At 41.0% G+C, this 11,765-nt stretch overlaps 1 protein-coding gene across 8 annotated transcripts in view; it reads right to left on the minus strand.

Annotated features, from left to right (window-relative positions):
* Positions 1 to 11,765, minus strand: part of AHCYL2 (adenosylhomocysteinase like 2) — a 158,755-nt gene that overhangs the window by 20,318 nt on the left and 126,672 nt on the right. For all 8 annotated transcript variants that reach the window (XM_019646131.1, XM_019646130.1, XM_019646135.1 and 5 more), the window contains 4 exons: positions 8,330 to 8,432; positions 6,598 to 6,692; positions 3,724 to 3,830; positions 2,540 to 2,656 (listed from right to left, as the gene is read on the minus strand). In XM_019646131.1, coding sequence (XP_019501676.1) covers positions 2,540 to 2,656; positions 3,724 to 3,830; positions 6,598 to 6,692; positions 8,330 to 8,432 — 422 coding nt within the window. The remainder of the gene's footprint in view (positions 1 to 2,539; positions 2,657 to 3,723; positions 3,831 to 6,597; positions 6,693 to 8,329; positions 8,433 to 11,765) is intronic.

Consider the following 11,765-nt stretch of genomic DNA (forward strand, 5'->3'; position numbering starts at 1 on the left):
CCTGGTTTCTCTTTAGGTTCTGTTTCCCTTGTCTAAGAATCCCTGGCTAGGCAGAAGAAAGTTTTCAACTAAAACCAGCCTATTCTGAGATAGACAGTTCCTACAAATATTTGTGGGTCTTTCTACTTACTTATCTGTTAAACTTTCCTGTTGAAGAGTCTATAAATGCCCCAAAGGCAAAGTAGGAATCCTGTCTTTTTAATGATTTGACAACTCCACTCAAAAAGAACTAAAGTAACTCCATAAACCCAAATGAAATTCAATAAATGTCAATCAAGTGCAGAGGCAATTCCTGTTGAGTGAAGAGAGTAAGTCTGGCAGGGCTATCACCATACTCTAAAGTCACGGCTTAGGACAATGGTCCTGGGATGGGTAACACAGCAAGGAAAATCAACAGATCCTATTTCTGCTTTGACCACCCTCAAGCCTTTCTGCCTCTCTTCCAAACTACTCTTTGTACTCTCTCCTGACTACAAATGACTGTGTGGTGGAAAGGAAACTTCATCAACGCTGCTACTCTGCAAGTGATAGGCTGACAGATTTGATGGATTCCAGTTAGGTAATGATCTCCCTGTGATCTGAGGGACGCAGATCTGCCACAAGGTTTGAGGACAAAGGATAGTGAAGACCTCAGTCAAGGAAGGACTTTTTGGGGAGGGATGCGAGTAAGCTGTGTAGTGGTGTGTAAGAGTCATGTCATGTCTCTGACTTCTAATTCTTCTAGACCCAGGGCCTTCTAGAAGAGTTCCTGAAATATCAATTTTATGATCTGAAAATCCTACCTGAGACAACCTTATTCTTTTTACCAAATGGAACCTCAGTCTCCACTGCACTGCTTTTTGGCATTGCAGACCAATTACAGAAGCGTCCTCTAGCAGTCGGCGGGGCCATTCCCTCACAGCTCATGGGGTAGTGTATAGCCAGCTGAGAACTACAGAAGCTCAATCACTAATCCTTTCCTCATATGAACTCACTACTGGCCTGAATGGCCTCCCTTCCATTGCAGCCTTCCCTGGAGCCTACTTTGCCTCTTCTTTAAGTTCTCCTGCTCTCAACTCGTCTGAGTGGAACAACTGCCCGTGACCCAGTTGGAAAGTTTCTCACCGTCTGAAGGTGCCAATGAGCTCTTACTACTCAGCAGGTTTCTGGTACATAGTTGTTTTCCTGTTTCTTCATTAACTGTAATTTCTGTTCCACTGCTTGCATCTTACTCTCACATTCATACATTTCTGACGTTAAAGAATCTTTCTTACCAGCAGGGTAGATACTGTTTAGGAGGGACTTTGTCCATTTTTCATGAACTAGTATAGTTACCTTTATGTATCTTTTACTGCACTTAGTATAGGCAGATTTTAGGCTCATAGATTTGAGACTTGAAAAATCTATAAGATATTTAGTTGTGGATGAGCAAATATTTTAATGAGCATATACCCAGATAATTATTGATTTTATTGGGCACAAGGTTATTTTCATCACAATAACACTTATATGTGGATAGAACTAGGAACAGTCTATAAACAGACTGATGCTTTGAGAATTCACTCAAATGTCCAATCTATCTGATAACACTATTGACTCAAAGGAGTAATAATTAACAATAGTTTGAATTGACATTGGACATTCCATCGCCCCTGGCCCCCCCCCAAAAAAGAATTCAAAGCAAAAAGCTTCCCCTAAGATCTAACTCAATCTTAGGGCTTACTGTACAGGGTTCTTAAAAAAGGGCATGGGAACTAACACTGACTATCAGGATTCATACCTTATCTCATTTAATCCTCACAATAACTCTATCAGGTAGGTCTTACTGTCACCATTTTACAGATGAGGAAATAGGCACAAAGGGGTTAAATAACTGATCCAAGCCTGACAGTTAATAAATGATAGAGCCAATAGTCAAACCAGGTCCTTCTGACTCCAATGCCTATGGTGTCGCAAGCTGCCTGGGGTCCAGAATGGTTACTAACGTGGCCCACAGGCCCTTTCTTCACGTTCCCATTGTGCTACACATGATGGAAGCCAACGAAATGGTTTCAGATGGGGAATTACTGAGTCTTCCTAGCAAGAATGAAGGAATGTCGGGACACAAGTGTTGAAACAGAGTATTTGGTATATATCTAAGTGGAGTCTGCCAAGACTTGCAGTCCTTACAGATTTGGAAAACTAGAAATGCCCTGGGAATTGATTCTTTGTTCACCACAACTTTCCTGGTGGCCAGAGAAGTATATGATAGTTGGAACACTTTCCCAAACCATCAAAGATACTTACATGTTTATAATTACTTTAGTTAGTCTCAGGCCTGTTAGGGTCACCAAGTAAAAACTGTCACCAGTAGATAGGGGGTTGTCTGATTTTTTTTAAGTCAAATAGATTTGCTTGTAATAGTGATAGCAGTGGTAGCTCTGGGTTACAAAATCTTGAGTACGATGTGGTGATAGACCCAGAGGTACTACATGAATACTTTCCAGAAATAACCAGAACCAAAAAACTTAGAACTTCAATTCAACAACTCAAGTTCACGTCAAAGATGATAAAAAATTACCCATCAAGAATTGATTCACGGCAACAGTAGAGGTTGTCAAATTTCTGTTTGGTGACTGAGTCATTGACATTCATGGCTGGAACACACAGCTTCCCAGCTTTGGATAGCTGGTACAGCCTGAGAATGAGGAAAATCAAGAACATAAAACAATGAGATACTGCAATCTTCCATCAATTTCATATCAAATTCCAGAAATATGTTGATTGGGTAAGCATGAGAGCATAAGACATGACTAGTTTATCCTATTAGGGGTATATGGAGAAATAAAGAATATTTTTCTAGAGCCTTTATACAGCTTAAAGATCTTAGTTAAAAAAGGCATGTGGGGAAAATCTCTGACCCCCCTCTAAATTGTAATGATTAAAATGTAAAAATCTAAATTGCTTATTAATTTTATTTCCCTTTTTAATTACAAAAGGAATAACTTTAAGTACTATTTTAATCCCACTACTCTAATGCAACAATTTTAACTTTCAGTCTCAATTTTATAATCTCAATATATATACCTATAAGTATGTATATGTATATATAGGAGTTTTATTTAAATTGAGTCAACTAAAACTCAGAACCAGGTGTTTTATTCAAAATTCGATCCTTTTTAAGAGTCTGATGGTATGGTACAGTCTATAGTTTTGTATATTCAAAAAGATCAGAGAATACTGAAGCAGTGATGATGGCATATTCAGAATTTACCTCCCTAAAACTTTTATTTCACACTTTCAGCTCTTTCTGGGTGACTAATAGTAAACAGAAATGATTTCAGTTTTACTCAGGGAATTATTGCTCATTTGAGAAACAGAACCGTAAATCCTTGCTCTCTGTATAAGAACGTAAGTGCTATGAGGGCCCCAGGTTTTGTCTAGAGCCCTGGCACAGTTCTTAGAGCCGTTCCTGGCTCACTGTAGAAGTTCAATAAATATCTGTTGAATAAATGAATTCATCCAAAAAGGACAGGCAGTCATTGCATTACAATGACTAGAAAACATGAGGACGATACTTGTTTCCCTACCCTTCCCTCTCATTATTTTAGGTTTGCTATTTGTGTTGTTAATGAAAGAAAACAAGTGTGCAGACTCAGATCTCATCAGCTCATAGTAGGTTCCAATTTTTAACATAATGTATTGTATGTGATTACAAAATATGTCTAGGCTGCATAAAACCAGGTATGCCTATGCAAACCTTACCTGTGGACTCCAGTAACACTCTCTTCTACTATGCCCTTGATTTTCTTAAACATGTTGGGATACTTCTTATAAATCCAGTGAGTAAGATCCCCTCCATCATCCAAGATCTGCAACAATAAGCATCAATAATGTCATTCATTTTGCTGAAGGCTCAAGGCTTGCAGTGCTTCTCTGGGTCTTATATTCAATTACTAATCGTCCATTTATTGATATTTCAAATTTCTGAGATTGTTATGAAAATTAACTTGAAGCCAGTATAATGACCAAACAGTCATTATACGGAAGTAAAAAACAATGAAGGGGTGAAAGGCCAATTGTAATTCTCACAGCCAAATGATCATCCCACGGCACACCTACTGGATCAAAATACACAGCAATGCAATGAGGATTCTCTTAGGGACTAATAAGTTAAGTGGTTATCTAGACCATTAGCTCTTGAATATGTTGTAGATATTCAGAAAGCCTAAATTTGATATTAGCCTATTTTTATTGGTTAAATTCAGAACCTTAAACATAATCAATCAAAGCTTAGTTTAAATAAAGCCAGATAATTAGTCTCCCTCCCAGAACAATGGTTTATGAAACTGTATTCATTAATTTTTTACTTCTCCCAAAGTATAGGCACTGTCCAACCCAAAATATCAGGCAGCACTGTAGGGTTTTTGCCTAGCACGACTTTACACTATAAACCAAATTAAAAATAACTAGGGAACTGTGCAGCATGTAGGTGTGCAAGCATGCCTCTGACCAGCGAATCACTATTTCAGGTTGGGATTAAAGACAAACACGATGCTGTACCCACTGGAGCTTTCATCAGCAGGGGAAAGTTTGTGAATTATAAATAAGCTAAAGAAAGACCAGCTGAGGATATTATCAGGCACTAGGCCATGGCACTTCAGCCCTTCACCTAGCTGTCAGAAATGCTTGGCAGGACTTTCCAAATTGTGATACCCATCCTCTCAGAAAGACCCATAGAAATGAATTGCCCTCTGCTGGCATGAACCCATTTTGCAATCTTGTCAATTATCAACTCTACTGCAGTTGCCAAAAATGCCATCCTGGACCCCTGGGTACACAAAATCCCCAACCTCATGTCTACCACCTGATCTCTTTTTTGCTTCTGCTCCTGCTGTTGATCTACTTTCTCTGACTCAACTAAACCTTACTTGAGAGCAGGGATCGGAGGCAGAACTCTCATTAAAACTCTTACACTCGCTCCATATTGTAAGTCTGTGCTCTACTTTTCCCCAGAAGAAACCTTCAGAAAAGATGCCCTAAGAAACGGGAAGGCGGGCCGGCCAAGTGGCTCAGTTGGTTAAGAGCTCGCTCAAGAGTGCGAGCTCTGAGCAACAGCGGTTCGAGTCCAGCCCGAGCTGAGCAGCCGCTGAGCTGCCAACAGGTGGCAGGATGGCTCAGCTTAAAAAAAAAAAAAGAAGCGGGAAGGCTCCTCTGAGTTTCTCTCTCCCTTTCTGCATGGATGAAACCCCTCATGGAGTTTTCCCTTGTAGCCTCTGATTCGCTAGCCATACAAAAGATTGAGCAACCGGAAACTGTTTCTTAATTCCTACTATTCTCACCCATTTTTCCCTTTTAACAAAGGTATCTGACACAGGCAGGCAGTTGTCATCCCTAATATTTATTGAATGAAATGTAGCCCATGATTCTTACCATGTACATCTACTGCAGAAAATTCTAGCCACCGGGGAATCTTCCTGAGGTTGGAAAGCAAGGAAAAGGACCAGATCTTGACAGGATCCCAAGAGATAAGGGTCCTGTTTCCTGAGGGTGACAAGTGTTTTTATCCTTGTCTTACTCTCTTTGTCAACCTTTCCAGCAGTTTCTGCAGGCTCTACAGTCTATAAAAGCTCTCTGGGAACAATCCCATGTACTCCCTATGTTCACGACTATAAAACTAATATTTCCAGTAGAAACCCCCTAACATACCTTCTTTAGTGCATGTCAGTCACCCTCCCTCCTATTACTGTTAAACTTGGCTGGAATTCGCTGACTCATAGCCGATTCCTCCCTCCTGTTCTGGATATGAGAGCTGTAACCCAGCTTCCTCAAACCAGTCCATGGTGCAAGGTGACCTGGACCACAGAATCCAGAGAGGTAGGCTGCTGCGCCTCTCTGCTGCGCCAGGTGAGGCCCACTCTGCAGTATTTAGCAGCAAGCAATAGTTGGACTAGAGCTTCAGGGATTCTTTTCGCAGTTGACTCCCTAATTTCTCTTCTCACTCACATGCAGAGATGTTCATGAAGTAGAAGGGCCTGATACTCTATGTAGCTTTTTGCTTCTGTTTGTGAATCTAATACGCTATCAGCCTTCAAGAACTTAATCTTTTAAAAAAATGAAACAAACAAACAAAAAAAGTAAAAATAAAAACCCCAAAACTTTGCCTAGTTATGTTTCTTAAGATGGAGAATGAATAAAGAGAAGAAATTTGAACTTGGAATCCCTTCAGGTTTACTATGGATTCAGCATTTTAGCATATGGTTTTAGAGTTAAGTACCACAGGAGCTGTGTGTGTGTGTGTGTGTGTGTGTGTGTGTGTGTGTTTAAATTACTGTTGTTGGGGGGGGGGAATGGTAAGTCATTAATCTTCTTTTTTAACCAGCCATGTGTGAACCCTGAGCAGAATTTTAACGTTGTAGATGAATATGAATGCTTCTAAGACCAGCCCTAACAATTACAGCACTTTGAGGCTATAAAGGTCAGTGTTCTTGGGGTACCATGAGGATAAGCATGTAGCTCTGCTGGAAGCCCTAGTACATCAGATAGAAAAGGAGGCATTTCCTTTTCTCCTGCCGGGGAAACCCTCTCCTAGGCCAGAGCCCCCCCACCCCCCATTGTGTTAGTAGAAATCTAACCCACCATATTTGGCTGCCAGCCCTCCACATTCACACATCTATCAATGCACCACCAAAAGTCATCTTCTGACTCTCCTTTCCAGGCAAAGACAGGAAATCCTGAGAAAAAGGAACAAAGAGAAACCATTAAAGCCTAAAAAAAGAGTTGACCCTAAATTTTGGCAAGAAGATGCTGGTTTTCCCCAATTCCAAACTCTCTTGTTCTGGGGTACTCCTTGGATTGACTTTCTTCACTGATTAGTATTGACTTCAGCCCCTTTACCTACTCCTTTGTCTTTGGTGGTCATTTTGCTCTTGTTAGATCAAAGAGGACAAACAAAAGGGACAAGAGGATGATGGACACTAAAAATATGACTAAAGGAAAAAAAGAAAAAACCAGAAATAAGTACTTCTTCATCCAATCTAACTGGAATTCTCACCATTTCCCAACTACACTTTGATCTTTCTTGCTTCTATGCTTGAGTCATCCCATCCTCTTCATCAGGAAAACCCTTAGACTCTTCTCCATCTGTTAAAATGTTGTTATATTTCATGGCCCAGGGAAGTGTCATGTTCCTAAGGAAGTCTGATTAACTCAGCTGGAAGGGATCTCTCATGAAACCTGAACTTTTATAAGCCCCTTGTTTGGGTGCTGCATGTGGATTTATGATCTGTCGTGGCATTTATTATCATCTATGCCCTTGTATGATCGTTATCTATATATGTGCCTTTTCTCCTCAAGCACAATATAAGATTCTGAGGGCAAAGGCATTGTCTCATTTGTATTTATATCTCTTATAGGAGGTATAATAAGCATTTGTTGAAAAAACAATGAATGTATGTATACAATTCATTGGGCTATATATTTAATATTTGTGTACTTTTCTATACAGATTTTACACATTAATAAAATTCTTGTAAATGAAAGAACAAATGAAATGTTGAAAGTGCTAACAAAAGGAGAGACATGCATGCACTAGAGAGCTTTCCCAGCACTTCTCAAGAGCTCTGAAGCAGGGCGGCCAGTTAGCTCAGTGGGTTAGAGTGCAAGTGGGTGAGAGTGCAGTGTTCATAACACCAAGGTTGCCGGTTCGATCCCCACATGGGCTGTGGAGAGCTGTGCCCTCCACAACTAGACTGATACAACTACTTGATTTGGAGCTGATGGGTCCTGGAAAAACACACTGTTCCCCAATACAAATTTTTTTTTTAAAAGCTCTGAAGCAAATGTTTGGTACCCTGATTTGTGTTGTGCTACCAGAAAGTGAAGAGAAAAAAACTGGTAAAGTCCAAATTTCTCTATTTCTTTTATCCTTCAAGTGTCAGTGACCATTGTGATCAAATATTAATCTGCCAGGTCAAATCCTGTTTACCGCTTAGGTAGAAACACCAAACATTAAATCAGGGCAAACAGTTGGAAATCCAGCAGACCACAAAACCCTGCCTGAAGCATTTTCTTTTCAATCCATATTGAGTGGTGTTCACTGGTGCTCTAATATTAACAAGTCAAGGCAAATAATTAACTAATAATGGAATATTAAATGTAAGAAGGTATTTATGATTGTAAAACAACAGTTACCTAGATCACATTTAATAGGAGAAGCCCAGAAAGAGAGCAAACTCATCAAGAAGAAGGAGCCATGCCTTCTAAGACAGCTCCTGTAATGTCAACCTTCCTTCAAGATTTATATTGAAACCATGGAATCTGTTGGAGACTTACTTTAGCCAAAGACGCAGAGAAAAAGCAAAGATCTTACCGCTTTCTGCTAGAGCAGCAGCCACTTCATTGAGAGTGGAATAGATGTTGCAGGCAGCCCATCGGCACTGGGCCCCCAGAGCACCCAGAGTTTCCATAAGCACCTAGATTCAAGAGAAAGCAGGAGATGAGCAAGCCTGGGCCAAACAACTGGTCAAGGAGGTTAAATTTATACATTGGATAACGAGAAAGTACATCAAGAATAACTGAGGCCAATGATTTTTCAAGTTGGGCTCTATACAGACTCTTCAGGATTTTGATAAGAGGGCAAGGGTTGGGGGTAGGCATGAGGGGAAGGCTCCAGCTGAACTTTACACTTTTACCTGTGTAACATCGTCAGCTTCCCTGTAAGACTTAACTAAACCAGGGATGTCAGAGCCAAAACATTTTGCTTAAAATTACCAATTTGCATACTTCTGCTTTGTCTTAGGATATAGGAAGTTGTAAGAGAACTCCTACCCTAATAACAAGAAAACGCCAGATGATCTACAAAACCATACCTTTTCTTGAGCCCATCAAAGAGCTGAAGTCATAGAGCAAGCACGTGATCTAAACTCCAAAGAGTGACAAATCCCTTTAAGGAGAAGAGGGGACATGGTTTCTTTTACTCTTGGCAGAGCATGGGAAGAAGGGGTGGCTGCCACACAGGAGGGGAAGAAAAAATTAGCTACAACTGTAATGAATTTAGTAGAGGCCAAGTGTGGAAAAGCATGTCAGTTTGGAATTTCTGGCAGCCCCAGGCACAAACAGATTTGGCACTCACATGCAAGCTTTTTTCCAGGGTGGGTTCCACCAGGTGCTCACAAGGAAGACTGGGGGCAGGGAGCTAGCTAACTGGCTGTCTCAAAGACAAGCATGAAACCAGGGCACGTCCCCACAATCTTCTCTCATAGGAGGCAAAAGCTATAAGCAGAGGAGCAGGCAAAGATCCACTGCTTTGGGAAGAGGCCAGAAGCAAACACTCTGCTCCTGGGGGAGGAGCAAGAAACTGTCTTAGGCCTAGGACCCTGCACTGCTACAAAGTAAAGATCAGCTACGTCTCCAGGAGGGGCAGGAAAAGACCTCCTGCTCAAGACCTAGCACAGACACAAGGCACAATTTGGCTGCTACAGATGTGAGAACCCTGAAAAAGCCCTCCCCTCACAGAGGCCTGCCTAGACTGAGGCTGGACCTGACGATCCACGCACCCCAGTTGCCCTCACCATGAGTGAAGCTCCAGGAAAGGAGGAGCAGCAGGCCAGTGCTGAGGTGGTGCATGCACGTGCAGAGAGAGCCCCCCTGTGGCAAGCACGTGCAGAAGCAGCTGAAGGCTGAGAGGGTGGAGCCAAAACACTCAGGAGAGGAATTTGAAGCCTATAATGCACATCAACAGAATCAAAATCTAGCACAATTCATGACAATAATGGAAACTAATACACTACTGTTCAATATAAGATTTTTATATACAAAAAAGTGGAAAAAAAACACCCCGCAACCAATTGTCAACAAATATAAGTATTCAAGAAAACCAGACTCTGTGATGAGCTAGATGTTTGATCAGACAAGAACTTTAAATTTACTATGATTAATATGTTTATGTTAAGGAGTCTAGTGAGAAAGATGAACAATATCCATGAACCGATAGGGAATTTCAACAGAGAGATAGAAATGATAAAACACATCAAATAGTGTCAGAAAAAAAAATGTATTTAAGGTATCAGAGATGAAGAATTCTTTCATCACACTTATCATCAGACTGGGCATTACTGAGGACAGAATCAATGAACTGAAAGTTAAATCAACAAGGGCCGGCCGAGTGGCTCAGTTCGTTAAGAGCTAGCTCAAGAGTGTGAGCTCTGAGCAACAGCGCTTTGATGCCCGGCCTGAGCTGAGCTGCTGCTGAGCTGCCAACAGGCGGCAGCATGGCTCAGCTAAAAAACAAAAAAACAAAAAACAACAAACAAACAAACAAACAAACAAATATATATATCAATAGAAATTACCAAACTGAAATACAGAAAGAAAAAACAGTGGGAAATAAATCAGAAGACAGCATCCAAGATCTATGGGATATTATCCCCAATGGTCAAACGTACATGTAATTAGAGCCCTAAAAGCAAAGGGGAGAACAAGGCAAAAGAAATATATGAAGAGTTAATGAGCAATTGTAACCCAAGACTAATGAAGTAGGATTCAGGAACAATGACATTCTAGTAGCAAAGAGCACACTAGTGTACAGACCCACTAAAAGAAACCAGGGCTCCTTGGAGAAATGGCTGTTTCCAGGGCTAGGACAGGGAATGTACAAGCTGAGCTTAGATCATCTGATACCAGAAGCAAGAAGTGCTCAAAGAATGAAAGAGATATGTCAAAAGACAAGCCACAGGAGCCAGACTAAAGGGGTTCCCCACTGGCCAAAATTGGAACAAGTTGAGCATCACAATAAGGAATGACAGCAATGGATTATAACCCATTAAATATTGGGCTGTCGGAAAAGTCATGATGCATTTTTGCAACGAAAAACAGAAAAAATACATCATGACTTTTCCGACAACCCAATCAAATAGGAAACAATGATTCCACACAAACAAACAGTGAATAAAATGAAAGTCTGATAGAGAATGGGATATTTATACAATTTCATATTACTACCTCACAAAATACTTATTAATTATAATGGGGAAAAATAATGTTTAAATGGAAAGGTTTGCCAGACACCACCTCAATCAAGGGATCAAAATGAACATCAGTTATTGGACAAATCAAAATCATGTGTCACCTGATAAGATTAAATTTTTTAAAATGCAGCATCACTTTCTACCAAAGATGCATAGCCTGAATCTAATGAGTAAGCATCAGAAAATTTCAAATTGAGGACGTTCTACACAATAATTTGTCTATAGTCTTCAAGTGTCAAGGTCATGAAAGTCAAAGACTGATGATTCTGCACTAAAGGATACTAAAGAGAGAGGACAATTAAAAGAGACACAGCACTATGGAGTGGATCCTTTTGTTATAAAAAATATTATTGGGGGCAGGCTGAGTGGCACTTTGGTTAAGAGCTGGCTTGGGACGCCAGCTCTGAGCAGCAGAGCTGATCCCACATGAGGGTCAGTGACATTGCCCTCTACAGCTAAGATGGTGAGCAGCAGCTCGACTTGGAACTGGGCTGCCATGAGTCACCGTTGACGGCGTAGGCTGCAGCCCCTGCTGCAGTGGGTTGCCATAAGCTACCGTGAGTGGCCGGCAGCCAGCGTGAGCGGCCAGCAGCTGATGTGAGCTGCCAAGAGCCGCTGTGAGCAGCCGTCCAGAGGCCGGTGACTGATCTGCCTCACCAGGGAAGAGCGCAATGATAATAACAACATGAGCCAGTGAAGCAACGTCCTCCACAACTAGACTGAAGAACAAAAGGACAGCAACTTGTCTGTTCCCCTCCCCCAATTCCCCAATAAAATCTT

Source organism: Hipposideros armiger, unplaced genomic scaffold (genome assembly GCF_001890085.2).
Source record: "Hipposideros armiger isolate ML-2016 unplaced genomic scaffold, ASM189008v1 scaffold_97, whole genome shotgun sequence".
In the NCBI taxonomy this organism is placed as follows: Eukaryota; Metazoa; Chordata; class Mammalia; order Chiroptera; family Hipposideridae; genus Hipposideros; species Hipposideros armiger.